Source organism: Bombus bifarius, unplaced genomic scaffold (genome assembly GCF_011952205.1).
Source record: "Bombus bifarius isolate JDL3187 unplaced genomic scaffold, Bbif_JDL3187 scf7180000008206, whole genome shotgun sequence".
Classification (NCBI taxonomy): Eukaryota; Metazoa; Arthropoda; class Insecta; order Hymenoptera; family Apidae; genus Bombus; species Bombus bifarius.
In genome coordinates this window covers 873,594-890,588 of record NW_022884510.1, presented here as the reverse complement: position 1 = coordinate 890,588, position 16,995 = coordinate 873,594, and the positions used below count along the sequence as shown (strand labels likewise).

Below are 16,995 nucleotides of genomic sequence, written 5' to 3'. Positions count from 1 at the left end.
AAACGCTCGATGATCCTGTGAAACCTAACAGAAGAGTAAACCCGATAAGATTGCCAATACGAACAGTGACGTCATATGAAATCTATTATTCCACGTACGTGCAAAATCAATTAGCTGGTGAAGGTTATTTTCGTTTACTATCATTCCATCTATCGCGCCATGTATTACAAGTACTAAGGAATTTGTGTAGGAAGATTAAGAAGGGATTAGAAGACCACCTAAACCCACTAGTAAACAACTTATGTTCTAAGTTAATCCCAAGGAGACTGAGCAGGAAACATCCCAATGAACTAGGACGCTCAATAATCTACGAACAAATGTATTTAACTCTAAGGCACGGACTACTGGGAATACCGTCTACGAACTATTGTTCCAGCTCGTTATATCGATTTACATAGTCGTAACAAAATTGCAAATTATCTGGAGAAGAATATAAAAATAGTTTAGGAAGATCAACTCTAAAAGTGACGTAACGAAATTTGGGAAATCAAGGACAAACTTTCTTCAACACGATGTTCGTTTAAAGGGATTAGTATGATACTGTATGGTCGACGGTTCTTATATTTTGGCAGGAAATCGAACCACGCCAGACGCGAAATTGGACGAGTGGCTAAGAATTCAAAGGTGGAAAAGAAAAAAGTTAAGTCACATGTGTTTATTCATTTGTCATACAACGTTCGAAGTTAGACGAACGACCACGTGCACCGGCGTCCACGTGGCAGCGGCACACCATAATCGCGTAAAGACATTTACTCGTCGGGATAATAGGATAAGTCGTTGCACAGCTAACACGAGGACACGTATACCGAGATACACACAGTTGGTCTCTGCGGATAAATAATATAATTCACGCGATACATCATATATTTGGTGCAGGGCACACAGATGCTGCGAATGTATTTTACGAATCGGTAATCGATCGTCGATTCGCGATAATGAAATCGAGCGAACGTTATTTGCGTGTACGTGTCTGTTTGCGTGTGATCAGCCTGCGGATCTTTAGGCATTTATATTTAAAAGTATGAAATGCGAGAAATTTGGAAGAATAGCAACTCTTAAAATGCATACAACGTGCAAAAATATACGAGATGTCCACGATAAAATTATGATATCTAGTTTCGTGGTACGAATCTCTGTTTACAGATTTCTTCATCCATTTCTTGATCGTTCGAGTGATAAAAATATGAAATTCCATAAATATCCACAGTCTATGGTATGACAATCGTTCCCTCGTCGTCTATTTTGTAGATTCGTAAATGTGTTTGTGTACGTTTTCTTTAGTGTATACATATATTATCTGTTTATATAGAAATATCTTATGTATATATATGTATATTTATATATATATATGTATATATATAACCATTTATATAAAGCTTCGTTTATAGAATATATTAAATTCTTTCTCTCTCATTCTCTCTCTCTCTCTGTTCGTCTCTTTCTCTCATTCCCTCTGGATAAAACTGCGTTCAATTGGCATTTTGTACAAGAAATTATACACGATTCCCTGCGCGACAGGCTATGATTCTTATCTAACGATACGAGGCTTCCTCCAGCGAATTTACGTACGTACTCGTGTAATTGTATAGCAGGAATTACGGTTTCCGCGAATCATTGGATAACACCGACGTATAAATTGCGTCTGTTTCTCGCGAATAGGATTAACAGGGACTGTAACAAGTAATTCTTCACATATCTCGAGATTTATTAATTTACATAGACATTTGATCGACTTTGAAACAACCTAGAAACGCACGGATCGAAGAGCGCGAAGATATTCGAGGAGAATGCGAGTGGCGTAGAAGTCGGGCAAAGAGAATTTAGAAAATTTTTGAAAACGGAACGACTCACAGAATCTTGGAAATTGTGAAATTAGGAAACACTGGGAATTTAGAAACTCACAACTAGATGCTTTGAAATTTGAGCGCGTGGGATTCGATGAGCTAGAGATCTAGAGATTTCAGGATTTGAAAGCTTGAAATTTGAAGAATTTTAGATAATTGAAAAGCTTGAAAATATGAAACTGTAAAAAATGTCGAAGGAGAGTTTAGATATCCAAAATTTGAGAGTTTCAACGTGCAATTCGAAAATCAACAAATTTGCAAGTCTAGGAATTCGGAGATGCAAAGTTACGGAAACTTGAGAATCCCAAAATTTGATCATTCGGACGTACACAGTTCCGAATAATTGAACAAATTTCCCAAATTTTAAATTTCTTTCAAATACCAAATTAACGTATCTCTAACTACGTACTGGAACTACATTTATCTGAACTTGTAACGGGACAAACAGTTTATTATAATTAGAGTTCGTATAATAGGAGTTCGCCAACTGTCCTTGCTGCCTATCGTTTCTCGTTCGCGTAATAGCAGCTCGTGTCCAGATAAACGAATTCAACCAGCAAAACTTCAATTCATCGGGCAGTTAAAATTTCGTTCGAACAAACAAAGTTCTGCTGTAATATCATCTAAACCGGAGATACTTTCCATTGGAAAATTCATCTAAGTTCTTCCTATTTGCGAGACCATTGCGACCAACATCCGCTACTTAATGTAACAAACGCACATAGGTGTCCAACTCTCAGCTTTAATCTTTAATGCATCGATATTACCCCATAAGTACAGGTGTCACGCCACAATCTCGTACCATCGATAGGGTCAACAACTGAAAGCGCGAAAAACAGTATCCCCTTTAAGAACGTTAGAGGCACATCGATCTTTAAAGTCAGTAGGATTCACGTTTGCGGATGTGCTCAGTCAGGCGTAAGTAATTGACAGACGCCGAGTTAACCTGCCTTTTTTACACGTCTTGCCGCTTTTTTTTTTTTACCGTGAGTACGTAACACACGAGTGTGCGTGTCTTTCTCGTATTTTTTTTCTCTCCTAGCGTACTATAAACACACGTGACACTGTTTGGTAAACTCATTAATTTTTTTTTCAATCTCTTGGGAGTTTTACGCGTATCTTTGCTACGATAGTTTTCTCGAGCTTCAATAGAGATCACGTTAATCCGATAACTTTTTTCACGGATCTTCGTTGTTGTTCGCGAAAGTCGAACAACTATATCACTTATTATTCCGGGAGCCTAAGTTGCAAATAAATTTATCGTCGATTACATTTTCGTAAATTCGAGGAACTCGAAGTTTCGGAAGTAGAGGAATAAAGTTAAGAGAAATCGAGACGTTTAAAGTTTCGAAAAGATGAAAATTTGCAAATTTCAATGTTTAGGATTTGAAAAATTGGAAATTGGCAGCTTCCCTAGATCTCGGCTTTCAATATCCGCTTAAAATATGGATCGTGTTTAAAATTCCCTGTTCCGCGGGCTTATGACGGCTAGTCAAGTTGATCGAAGTTCTCACGAACTTCGATTGGTTGGAAGCCTGGATCTAAGCCAGGAGGAAAATTTTCCGCGACACGTGATCGCGAACGATGAGATCGCAAAATCGCGCGAGGAGCCTCGATCGTGATCGAAAATGTGTTCGATGAAGAAATCGGAGACGCGCCATCGAAATTCCATATACTGGAGCCTTGAATTATTCTGTTAAACGTTCTTCGACCATCTTTGATATTTATTAACACGTTTGATGCCATGTCAGTTAAAATTTATCCTACCCTTTGATCGATTAATCAGGTTTTCCGCAAATAGGAAAGGTCGTCCCTTTCTGATTTTTATTCTCCTTTAATTTTTTTAAATAAAACAGTGATTTTTGAAAACCCATTTTTCTTGCGATTAAATTAGCAGACTTATGGCAGAGATATTTTCTTTGTCGAGACGGATTGAAAAATTTAGTAACTTGTTTAAAAGTTTGCGATTAATTCTTTATACAAAAAGCTAACGTGTATTTAAATTAATTGTATCGTTAAAGGTACTCTATAGAGAATATAAAAATTCTGAATTAAAAAGAAAAACAGAATGTCGATTGTTATTATCACAGAGAAATATGACTTTTGGCAAAAGAATATTTAATAAAATAAATCCTTCGAGTTTACCTCGACACGTGATAACAATTATCGCGTCACGATAAGTTACCAAATAGTTTATCCAATCTATCTCATAATCAATCTTTCGGACAACCTGTTTGAAATAAAAGATAGAGCTTCCAAATTGTAGACGTAATCTGAGCCTAACACATTTGTTATTGTTTAAATGACCCAGCGAATTCTGCATAAAAATAGATGTTCCAGACGCCGAAGCTCGTTCGGCTTCGAGCTTTAAATAGCCAAGTAAAACAGACAAGAACCGTTCTATCATTTCCCAGAATTTCTCAAGCGGTCCTCCACTTCAAATAAAATCGTTTTTTTTTTTCAAAAACATACTCCGACATTCGTTTCTTCTTTTACTTTTTATCGATAATACACACGCTGACTTTTACGTGCGTTATGCACGTCACGTAACACAGTGCGATATGTTAGATGGTTGGAAAACTTCGCAGAGATATTACAGCAAAATTTGAAGAAAAGCAGAATGTTCCATCTAGATGTTCCGATAATCAAAGTTCTGTTATAGTTTTCACATAATTTTGTAATATAATAATATTTTTAACTATCATGGCACTTGGTGCGTTAATAAAATTCCTATGTATTTTAAAATTCAAGAAGATGCAATCGTTTGGAGAATTTCTTCTTCTCGTGCTTAACTGTATCAGCAAGACTTCACGCGACGAAAGTATCGTATTTTCGAAGATCGTTATAGTGATCAATGGCAGCGCTCGTGTTCGAGACAAGTTTTCTCTTAGAACCATTCGTCGACCCTTCCTTTAACTCTAATTCACACGATCGTGAACATTATCGGTGATATTTGTACCCATTAGACAATGAAAATTTGTCGCTTTTGAAATTCGACGATACATGTGATCAGTGCGAGCATAGAATATGCAAAGTGGGGCGTGATTCGTTATACAGTTAACGGATTACCGACTTTTTGTTAAAATCGAACATTAGATTTCTTAGATATTTTTCGAAGAATTAAGTTTTATACGATTCTTTGTGCGTGTATTTGTAAACCATTGTTATCTCCTAAATTGCAAATCTCTCGAGAAATTTATCTTTGTCGAGAAGTTATATTTTCGATACCGAGTGTTTGTCTTTTTATAAAAACACTTCTTACACAGAAAATATTTTTTTCGCAGAAAACATTCTTCGACTATTCTCTGTTTTTACTTTCTTATTTTTTCTTGAATTAAACTTTTTCCATAAAGAACGCGAGAATTTTAAGAATCTCGAAGGAGTTCAAAAAACAGGAAAGAGAAAAACCCTGCTTATTACGTCTAAAATACAATTCTTCTCGAAAAATATCTGTTTCTAGAGGAAAAGATTCGAATTTCATTTTCCATTTTTCGCTGTAGTTTCTCAACTGTTTGCAATGCGAAAAATTATCTTCCATTATCGTACTACGAATCACGCCGCACGTAATATAGTATCATAGTATAACAGAACTGCGAAAAAATTACATCTATATACTGTGGCGCGTTCTTTGAAGAAATAATCAAAGTCAACATCATTGCACACGTTCTTCTTAAAACCACAATGGTGCGAACCATCTCAACAACGTACAGATGGTTAAATAAACGTCTTCTTTTACAAATATAATATACAAATCTATATCTCGCGTGAATGGATCCTAATCTATAAATAAATTCCTAAATATATATATATATATCAATCTAACAAATTTTCTCTGAAGAAAATAGACGTACACGATCATCTCGTATTCATTCTAGATAAAATACCACATTAATTATAATCACTCATTATCCATATAATTTATATAGTTAACGCGTTGGACATTTATCGTTTTAATTGTATGTCGTCTTAATATTATATTTTAACTATTCTTCGTTCTCTATATTCGTTTCCTAATTTTATTATATTATTTGGACGAAAATCGAAGAGTCATCATCGCTGTCAAGCGAATACAAATATCAATCGACACTCGATTGAAAATGCACTTACGCTTCTAAATACTTTAGTAGTCTGCGCGAACGCTTATCTATCGCTAAATGTCTCCCTACGAGTTTAACTCTTCGTAATTAAACTGGGTCGTTACTCATCCAAGCGAAATTTTGATTTTTATCGATAGAAATTTTAAATATTTGACTTGATAAATGACTTTATTATACAGCGAAGACATCGATAAGTATCCTAGACATTTTTTACGTTTTTGAAAGTCCAAAATACTAAGGATATTTATCTTGGATGGAAATGACCCAGCGTAACTACGGAGCGTGGAAAAATATAATATACGTCTGCCTTTGGAGGGTTAATCCTTGTCGTTTAATTAAATTTCGCACGTCTTTTGAACGTTTGTTGAAATTTCGTTTGAATCAAAACTCTCTCCGTACGCTTTATCGAACTTTGTGGAATAAGTTATACGAGTCGCTATCCTTTAGAAATGTATTCTTCTTTAAGGAAACTGAAATACGATCAATTTTGAGAAATTTATTCTTTACATTTTGATTTCAATTTTCGAGGTAAATTAGACACCGCTTCTGCTACAGTCAACTTTCCGAGATAAAGTGTGAAACGAACGTTATATGCATCGAATGTTCCAAAATAGGTGGCAGAAGGTTATTGTGTAAGCAAAACTAAATTAAAAATAAAGAATAAATCTTTTTTATTTAACATTTCGTCTTCGAGATAATCGAGTTTGAAAATAGGTCGGATATGTGTATGTTCAGTTCACTCTAAATCGAAAGAAGATGGTATCATTGCTCCGAAGGTTGGGGTCTGCGTGTAAAAATAAGTCGAAAATGTAAAATAATATTCTTCCTTTAAAGTCTCGTTTTCTAAAAAATCGTCGATAGACACGTGCCCTGTCGAGAGTCAACTAAACGCACGTATATCTCGCTTCAATTTTCAAATACGATTTTCTCAACAACGAAGATTCTAACGAAAAAACTTTATTCTTGCTTTCCCGATTCATTTTTACACGTAGAATAACTTCTCTATAGTCACTTTAGAGCGTGAACTTTACGATGTTTGACTCGAATTTCAAGCTCTCGATGTATTACACGTTTAGATCGTATAGCGATCGGCCTTTCTCCACATGCTTTCTACGCAATATGTTACAATTCGATGAATTCGATTCATTAGGTGCGATACAATAACAGAAACGTAACGAAACACTTTTGATAGAAGAGAAAGGAGAATAAAATTCGTTTTCGATTCGTCGTTCGCGATGGAAGAAAGATAAGCGAATCAAGGCACTCCCGGCAGAATTGCACCCTCCGCCGACTCCTGTCCACGGAAAACAGGAAGACGAGGCGTATCCAAGGAATATATTTTCATCGCGAATCGTTCTACTCGACTGACGCTCGATCCGCTACACGAGGAAGACTTTACACAGGAATGTAAAGGAAATTGCACTGTTCCCTTGGAAAATGGTCTGTTTGGGAAATAGTCCGCAAGAACATTTGATCCCGTAAAAACTCGATGGATCATTCGTTGAAAGATATCCATCGAGGAAACGTAAGTTTTCTTCTCTCCCTTTTATAATCGAAGAAAATTACAAATTGTCCAAGGATCGAAGGAAACTACATAGAAGATAAAAGTAAAACACTTGTGATTCGACGATCAGGAACACGTTCTAAGGCCCTTTATCTGGCCACCAGTCTTCGCGAAATCGCTCTTCCGACCACTATGACCGCGATTATAATGTCTTCTTGATAATAAGTCGAATCGTCGGTTTGTAGTTTAACGTTCAACGTGATTTCGAAACGTTGCGCCTACGAGTTTTGTAGTTGAAGAAGGGCTTGGAGACGTTGAAGCTCTTTCAGTAGTTCGCGATTCGTGTCTTCTAAGGCTGTTAGTCGGTCCCGGTAGGAGGAGTTCTCGTTCGTGAGCATCGTCACGCGTCTTTCTAGACCGTCCATGTACTCCTTTTTCTTCCGTCGCGACTCCTGGGCTGATATCTGAAACACGAAATAGCCGATCATGCGTCGAGTTTTGTTCTTCGTTGAGCGTTGGTTGCGCTATCGACTGACTCGCTGTTCCGCGAAAATTCCTACCAAGGAATTCCTGCCAAGATTCAAGGAAACAGTTTGCATTACGAGAAAATTATATTCCGATGTCTGTAACGAATAGCTACGTCAAATTTCTGGAAACCAATGCATTTTTCCTTTGTTCCATTCTGTGTCCAATGGGAAGATATTTTCGTATAAATTTTGTTGAAATTAAAGAAAGAATTACGTGGACAATGCGTTGCTCGTTGTACTGTATAGATAAAGAGGGAATTAAAAAGAATAGTTTCATATAAGAAACAATTATACGATTTAGACAACGTTAAATTAATAGAAAATGAACATTATTAAAAATAACGTATTATATAAGTGGGGCACGTTAAAAATTGATATAGATAGGAAATATCGAAAAGCAAGTAAATAGATGATATTAAAAATTAAATTAATTCATTCACACGGCACAAGAATATCAGAATATTAAGCATGAGAAATTGAAATAGAGTCAACAGTTTAAAATTTCGAAAAAGGTGGATTTGTTTGATTAAGTTTGGTTATTTCAGTGTATATTTGAAGAGTTAAGTGTTTTCTTCAGCCGTTGATTTATAAACGAAAAAAGCTGTATCGCAAAAAAATGACTAGCGACAAAGTGTTTGCTTTTACGTAATTATCGTCGTCAGATTTAACACAGACACAAGATCTTGGGCAAGTTTGTTCTCAAATGTTAATTAATTACGACACACGACTTATCATCCATCGAAATCGAAAATAAAATTAAAATACAAGCAGAGAACAGAACCTGTCTAGAATCAAAGATTAAGAAACAAATTTTATATTATGCAGTAATAGATAATTTCATTGAAAAAGCAGCACGAACGCGGTATAATTATTTCCAGATCGCGGATGTTTGCAGGTTTATGGGATATACAAGTAAAAAGAACATGCGTAATATTCGAAAATACACAGAAGATTAAAAATAAAATTTACTCGTTGTAATATTTAAAAGGTAAAATACTTTGTGTCGCTAAAAATATCAACTTGCATAAACATTCGCGGCCTAATTATTTTCTAACAAATATTCGACATTCACCTTGTTCTTAATTTTCCTACGGACTTTCTTCAGGGACTTCTCTTCTTGTTTCGTCAGAGGCAGTTTCGTAGGCACTGGATATCCCTCCGCGATCAATGTCCGCTTTTCCTCTTCAGTCAACGTTAACACACCCGTCGACCCTTTCTGCAAGATGAATTTAACGCAACGTCACAACCTACGTCCATCTTTCTCTGTGTTTATGGCGTGAATTTTATTGGAATTTATTGGTCTTTTTTGCATTACAAAATATAATTTTTTAAATTGCAAGTCCGATCAAACTCAATATATTTCTTTATTCGACCGAACTTATTTGTGTTACGACCCAATATCAATTAACGTAGTGGTTAATTATATATCTTGTCAATCATATATCAGGTCTCTTTCACAAAATTTTAAAAATCATATTTCGCATAAGACATCAGATATTTGCTTAATTTTTAACAAAATTTTCTGTCAAAAGCGATGTACCTTCCTTTTATAAAACTCTTATGAAAGCATGTGTAGAATGTAAATCACGCAATTAAGCGTAAAATACGTCACATAAAATATAATAATAATAATTTATTGGTACTTTAGGCCCATATCTTATTATATTACAAGGTGGTTATTGCATTCTAATTTCTAGTTTCCTACACAATATTATACTCTTATATCGAGTTCTTAGTTACTCCATTATATCGCTATATTATCATTTATTTCGCATAAAATATTTCGCTCATTGACAGAATGAATAACGAGGCGCCAAAAAACGAAATGTAAAGAAAAATATGATATATTATAGGCACTATTATTTACGCCATCTCCTTCCAGTAAATAAACTAGCGCTATGAAAATGCATACTTTTTCTGAGAATTGGAAATTTATCGAGTATTTATACAGCGACATTGAAAAATCTGCAATGAAAATAGAAGAAATCGTTACTACCGTTCGTGACATAGGCTCGCTTATAACATAAAAACATTTCGTAATTACATTATAAATTTACTTCAAGATTGTCGACTATCTTATAACTCGAAGTCGCTTATTTTACATATGCGTCTGAAAAAAAGTGGCGTTAATTAAAAAAGATTCCAGTTTGGCTCACCGGTTGACAGGAAATCAAGGGTGTGTGTATCGGCTGTCTGGTGGTGTGCGTGCCGTTTGTGATGTAAAGTCTGGGCGTGAGCAGGCCTCTGAGATTCTGTGCGTGCGCGGAGCTCTGGGAATCTCGGCGTTCCGGCGAACAGGAAGCGGAAGCGGTGCCCTCGCTGTCGGAGCTGGCGCTGCTCGGCGGCGTTGGCGGTAGACCCTGCCTGGACGCGCATAGATCCGCCTGTTTCTCATCGTTCGCCTCCCCGTTGTACTCTTCTACCTCCATACCCTGTGACACACAAAGTTTGTTTTCTATTAGCATCTTTATAATTCTTAGATGCATCAGGAAAAGATATTCGTAATTTGAGATCAGCGAGTAAGAGTATCGAGCGTCGACGAAATTTTGTTTTTTGGAATAGTCGAATATTCGCTCTTCTGTTTCTTTTTAAATTGAAATTCTATCAATTAAAATCGTAATTACATAGGAAAACGAAGAATATGGCGTGTCAAGAAAAAGCGAGAAATTATCGTGAAAATCTACTAAATGTTACGTTTCTTTTTGCATTTTATTTGCATTTAGATGCACTAGAGTGTAAAAAGGGAAATTCTCGAACTTTAAACACTCCATTGAGACGTAAAGAGATAAGAATATTTACAAAAACTTGCTTCAAATAAAAACGATAGAAGTTCGTTCAAACAGAATTAAGCGAAAAGTATTCATGTGAAAGTCATTCTGCTGTAACAATTACACGTGTTAAATTACGGAATACCTAACACGTGTCGTTACATCTATACTAACATCGTTCCACTCTAATAATTAGCTACGTTTCGGTATTTGACGTTATCTGTTGGAACAAGTGTTCGCATACGTTTACGAATAACTACAAGACACGAACATTCGCGCTTGAAAGTTCCTTCATCGTTTGAATAATCGTCGTATTATATATTGTTAAGACGAACGTGTATCTCAATTTTTAATAATCGTACGCTTCGATCTTTGCTTTTACAAAACTTTATCCGCCTCTCATTTAGCAACATGTAAAAGGGGATACGTAGAATCGACGAATTCCTTGAACATTTGACACATTCCCTTGCGCACTTTCACGAAAAGAATTCTATCTGTAAGAATTCTAGATAGAGAAAATATGGAAGTACCTGATAATATTCCTCGTCATCCTCCTCGCTATCGCTGGTCTGCGACATGTGGTTCTTCGAAAAATGGAGACTCTGAGGAAACACCATGGTTATCGTGTTTTTGTCGTCGGTTATAGACGTTTGACAAGACTCGGAAGGACTGCTAGGCGCGCTGATCGGTTCACCTTTGATCTCTGTACACTCCACGTCTTCAGGTACTACATTGTTTCTTCTCTTTAGGATAATCGTTGAGGTAGACGACGTGGACGACGACGAAGGCAGCTCGTCGCGTCCCGACGCGGTATTCATTGAGATCGCCGGGAAACACTCCTCCTCCATATCTGCAAAAACAAAAATATCATCCGTTCTTCGCTTTACTTCGCATTTTATTCGCATAAGACGATCGTTTCCGACAACTTTGAACCTAAATTCTCTCCATCTTCGTATGTTCGCACGCTGTTCCATACGTATTCTTCTGTACACAAATACCCAAGTATATAGGTACTATGTATCAGTTCTAACTATTTTTCTATCCGCCATTGCATTATAAGAAACTGAACAGGCAACGCCAAGGTCCGAAATTACGTGTGCAAATGTGTACAATGAAATCACGACGAGCAAACGGATCGCGACAACCGCTATCAGATCCAGTCGTTACACGTTACTGATACACCATTGAACAATACGATAATACGAACTGTGTCGTCTCGAGGAGTTAATGGATCAACGACGTACACAGGCTGCATAAACGAAACTGACGAGACACGTTGATGACGGCAGGATATTGCCAATAGTACGGGGTTCCCTGAAATTAGCAGCATTATCAGACTCCTGTTACACCTGTAACGTTATATCCTCCTCTATGGGAGATTCTGCTATAGCTTTCAAGTGTATTTCAAGTGTATCGTGCATTAGCGTTACCCCGTCATTCGCGATGCACCGTAATGATGTCGAGGAAGAGGTTCTTAAAAGTCGAATGTGGGAAGGTGAGGAGGTTTCTCGCGACTGATAGATGTGCCGGTGAATGGAGGTGCAAGTATTAGTAGGATCGTAAATTGTAACGTTAGGACTTTGCGTTGTTGAGAATCCTGGTACTGAGAATGGATAGCGTATAGTAGTTACGCTACAACCTTAATATTTGTTGGATCTGCTAATGACGACATTAGATCTTTTTATAGCACGCACTTCTTGATCGCGCGTGTTTCTGCGAATTTGCATTTTTATGAACACAACCAGAGAGATCGAACCTTAGCAGAAATGTGCCTTGTCTATGGAATATTATAGGGATTACTATGCTGCGAGTCTGTATGCGTTTATGAGAAATTTGTAGATGTAAAACCGCATTGGATACGTCCAACGACTACGTTGGTAAAGAAAGGTACACAGTTGGAAATAGCAACGAAGCTGTAAATAGTATTAAGATTTTGTTAAAAATTAAAGTTGACACTAGTGGAGACAATAATAGAATTTGCAGTTGTTTAGCTTTTCTTTTGATAATGTGACAGATGAGACAATTTTTTCTAACTGACAAGTGTGTTCGTGAAGATTCTTGGGGATATTAGCGGAATTAATATCAGTACTGTTATCATTATTGGTATTAGTATTATTAGCACCAGCGCTTTATCGAGTTAAGAATTATAATATCAAAATTTTGCTGTTGGTGATATTAGGAGTCTTTGTGGCTTACAATTAGATTCTCGTAATTTTTTAACGATAACAACGATATTAAAATTTGTTGCAACTGACGCTGGTAGAAGTAAGATTTCTTGGATTTAATACAGTTACTAAAGTTTCCCGATTTTGCTAAGATTACGAATTGTATTACATAATACTCTCTGCCGATATGGTTAGAGGTCTTAAGATTTACCGATAATGATATCAGGATCTACTGTAGGATACACTCTTATATGCTATTACGATTATCTAAGATTATTTGCAGTCACGAGCATATTATTGGATTCACTGATAAAACATTAAGAAGACACGATTAAGAACCATCTATGACAATATGCTAAGAAAGTAACTATCGGTGAATAAGATAAAATCACAAAGTATGTAGTATATAGATCAAAGAATTCATTAGTAAATTTACTCGATAAATCTCGACTAATATAAAAATATATGTTTTACCGAACAAAGCAAAAATCTGGCCTTCGTATCTCTCCTCACTCACGAAAAGTGAAACAATCACATCGAACGATATCTTGCAAGAAACCATTCGACTCTTATCTAATATATTTTTCGGTATCATCAACGAGATATTCGCATTTCGAAAATATTTACGAAGAATCGATTTTTCTACATCACCTTACGTAATTATCCCAAATAATGAATTTGTTCAATGAAATCTTTTCGTTAAAAAATAAACGATCAACTACTTGGAAATTCAATTAATCGTTTTATGAAATCGATTTATTATCCCTTGTCTAGCGGAAGCTCGTTTTTATCAGCAGTGTTGGATATCCTATTTTCTGCATCTATGTGGCAATAAAAAATAAGATTGATAAAATAATAAGATGTAAATATTCGAAGATTAACTATCTTAAACATTGGATAAAGATATCGTAATTACTAGATGAGGAAATGAATTCTTTCCAACTGGATTCGCATAACTTATAACTGCTATTGGTGCTATTGAAGATTTTGTAACGTTAACAGGGCTTCCTGTTGACCTATAAAAAATTTCCCAAAAGAGATTACAACTACAGTCCAAGTTTTCGTGTGCTCTTACCATCGATTCTGCTTCGAATGTCCAACGATTTATGATGATCCAGATTAGTAGAATCGATGGAGGAACTAGTGGTGGAAAGAGAAGCGCCAACCCTATCGGCGGACGATCCGGAATTAGGTGTATGGGGGTTGGCACCGGGTGTCGCGGGGCTTGGAGGAGGACTCGACGCCAACAAACTATAATTGTGCTCGGACTTGATCGGTCGTGGACCTCCGAGGGCGGCATCCGTCATCAAACGATCCCTTAACACAACTCCCAGCGAGGATTTATCTCGCACGTTTAACGCGTTGCCCCATTCTTCCTCTTTGGCTCCCATGAGAACATCCTGGCCGAGGCCCTGCAAGCAAAACATCGCTATGTCACAAGTTCGAATTTACGCAAATTCGTATCTCTATGAATATAATTGAAAAAACGAAGGCTAAGCAGAAATTCGTGTTGCCTGTTAAATAACCATAACGCAACTACGTTTTCAACACGTTATCATAGTTTTGCGTGTTACGTGTACTGTGCACATTTTTGTACCTAATAGACCGAGCAATTAGCTAACAATACGACTGACTTAGGTAACATTGTCAGAAAGAAGTGCGCAGGTATTGCATAATGTCTTCGCAAGATAAAACGTATAAAACTGGCGCGCTAGTCAACGAATCGAGTTAATTTCCGAAATATTTTTCAATGCGACTGTAATCTTTGAAATTTGGAAAACCGGTTCGAATTTACGAGGATCGATGAAAAGACTGTTTCCGTTTAGATTTTAAAGAAAATTATTAGGCGCAATTCATGGCTCGGGCTCCTCGAGCGACTGTAACGATCAATACTGGAAACGGATGGTTTGCTTTTAAGAGGATAATTAATAAAAAATCCTCTTCGATTATATCTCGATATACGCATACTTCGATTCGTTGCGGCGCGAAGGGAAAATACATAAAATTCGCGTAAAATTAACGCGTTAACGCGTCGTCGACCGACTACCTTACGCAAAAGCTAACAACTGAACTTTGTGCATAAATACACGAGTTCACTGGTGACCTGTCGACAATGCGTTAAGGCATAACCCGGTTAACAGGTTAGAGTCTCGATCCGTCTTGGAAGTCTCCGATCGCTGGAAAGGTTGCTCGTCTCTCTTGTACGCTCGCTGGTTGCCAGGCACATACGCGGCCAAGCCAAACCAACGGAGGACTCGCGGTGCGAATCAATGGACGGGGGGAGCAACGTTCGAGGCTGTCAATGGCTGCCAGTTGTCTCATTGCCGAAGGTGTCAAGGACCCCGCATCTAAAATTGTACGTGCTCGTATCCCGAAGCGGTCACGCTTGCCTCGACCAAAGAGAAGGGCGCTAGTCGGGCCGGTCAAGTTGAAGGCCGAAGCTGCCAGCCACGGGTACAGTCTCTCTTCTTCGCCCTTCTTCCCACCAGGCCAACGATCTTACAAGTGGCCCTTCCCTTGAGGCCCTTCGCGCTCCAGCAATGCGGAACTCGACAACAGTCAAGGTCAACGCGCAAGGTTCCGCACTTTTTTCCCTCTTTTACCGGAGAACCATCGAAAAAGCTAAGCCGAGCAGTGCTACGCCGTAATTTAAAAATATTTGGTTATTCGCACGGCAAAGTGTTTACTTTGACTTCGGCTTTTGACATTTTTGAGCGTGTCGAAGCGCTCGATTCGAGCTTGTCTCAGGCACTAGGTCGTCTAAAAAAATATCGCTTTATCGGTGAATATCGAAATAATAATAGGCGCGATGTTTTATGTTTTATGTCGCGTTAGGATCTACGATACATCCTGGTCTATTAGCTTTCTCCGTCTCTCCGCAAGTCGCACGTAACATAAGTAAAGGATTCGGTTCAATTTTTGACATCTTGCCAACAAACCGCAGAAGTTTTGCAAAACGCCACTGTACGACTTTCCGAGACATGGAGAAATTAATAGACCAGATGTCGTACATGACGTAAAACGTAAAATATCGCTCATCCATTGCTTGTTAACAAAGCGAAAAAACAATCTTGGAGAGAACCCAATAATTTCGTCGACATTCTATGCTCTTCGTTCTATGAAATTAATCGATTGGGCAAATAAGCGGCACGGCGCAAGGAACTGTTTCCACCGAAAGCTAAGCTAAGCCGATCGAAACACGACTATCGAAACAAATATTTTGAAACTTTGTGCATAGCGTTGCATAGCTTAGCTCCGCCTTCCGGTCACTGCCCGGCTTCCCTTTCTTTTATTTTGTTTCGTTTGCAGATTCTGTTACGCATAATGGTTTATGACCGAGTCGAGGTGATGATGAGTTTTAGGTTTTATGGGAGAGGACTTTAGACGCAAGATTGTTGGGTTTATGGGATCGATCGTTAGACTTTTAGACCCAAATGTTGAGTTTTTGTGGTCGATTGTTTTTATTTGTTCTAAGGAGGTTTGAAGATTTTTGCCGACTCTTTATCTTCCAATCAACGTATGTTTTGGGCTACCTTTTACTTTTGTTGAACTATCCTGTATCTTATTTAAGTTTCGGCGATTGTTATCGTATGTTGCGGAGAAGGGTCGGATTTCTTTGTCAAATTTCCTGAAATTTCTACACTCTCACGATACCGTCTATTTCCTCCGATCACGATAAAAGTTTCTAACGATAGCTGTTACCTTTCCTCATGAATATTAAGACGAAGCAATAGGAAAGTCGAAGCGAAGATTCTTACAGGTACTTTCTACGATACTTTTCTTCGACAGAAAACAAAAAAGAAAATAACTTCAACCTTCTAACTCCAGCTACTTTTACGAAGACATTGAATGCTAATAACTGTTGCAGAACGTGTTATACACTTGAAAAATCGGACGCTGAACCCGAAAACAATCGTTGAAAAGGAAGGACAGTTTCGCGTGAGATTCGATAACTCGGCTGTCTATACCACGGGTGAACTTCTATTATATCTTGCTGATAGGTTGCGAAAGTCTCGACACGTTTTGAGGTGGATACCGTTACACGTGATTGCGTTACATGGTTGCAAGGGGAAAGATATTCTCAGCCTCC

The 16,995-nt window shown here is 37.5% G+C and overlaps 1 protein-coding gene across 1 annotated transcript in view; it reads right to left on the bottom strand.

Annotated features, from left to right (window-relative positions):
* Positions 1 to 640: 640 nt before the first annotated feature.
* Positions 641 to 16,995, bottom strand: part of LOC117210574 (cyclic AMP-responsive element-binding protein 3-like protein 2) — a 48,088-nt gene continuing 31,733 nt past the window's right edge. The window contains exons 3-7 of the mRNA XM_033453722.1: positions 13,981 to 14,317; positions 11,271 to 11,590; positions 10,129 to 10,404; positions 9,045 to 9,188; positions 641 to 7,909 (exon numbers count right to left, since the gene is read on the bottom strand). Of these exons, the coding sequence (XP_033309613.1) occupies positions 7,724 to 7,909; positions 9,045 to 9,188; positions 10,129 to 10,404; positions 11,271 to 11,590; positions 13,981 to 14,317 (1,263 nt within the window). The 3' untranslated portion in view covers positions 641 to 7,723. The remainder of the gene's footprint in view (positions 7,910 to 9,044; positions 9,189 to 10,128; positions 10,405 to 11,270; positions 11,591 to 13,980; positions 14,318 to 16,995) is intronic.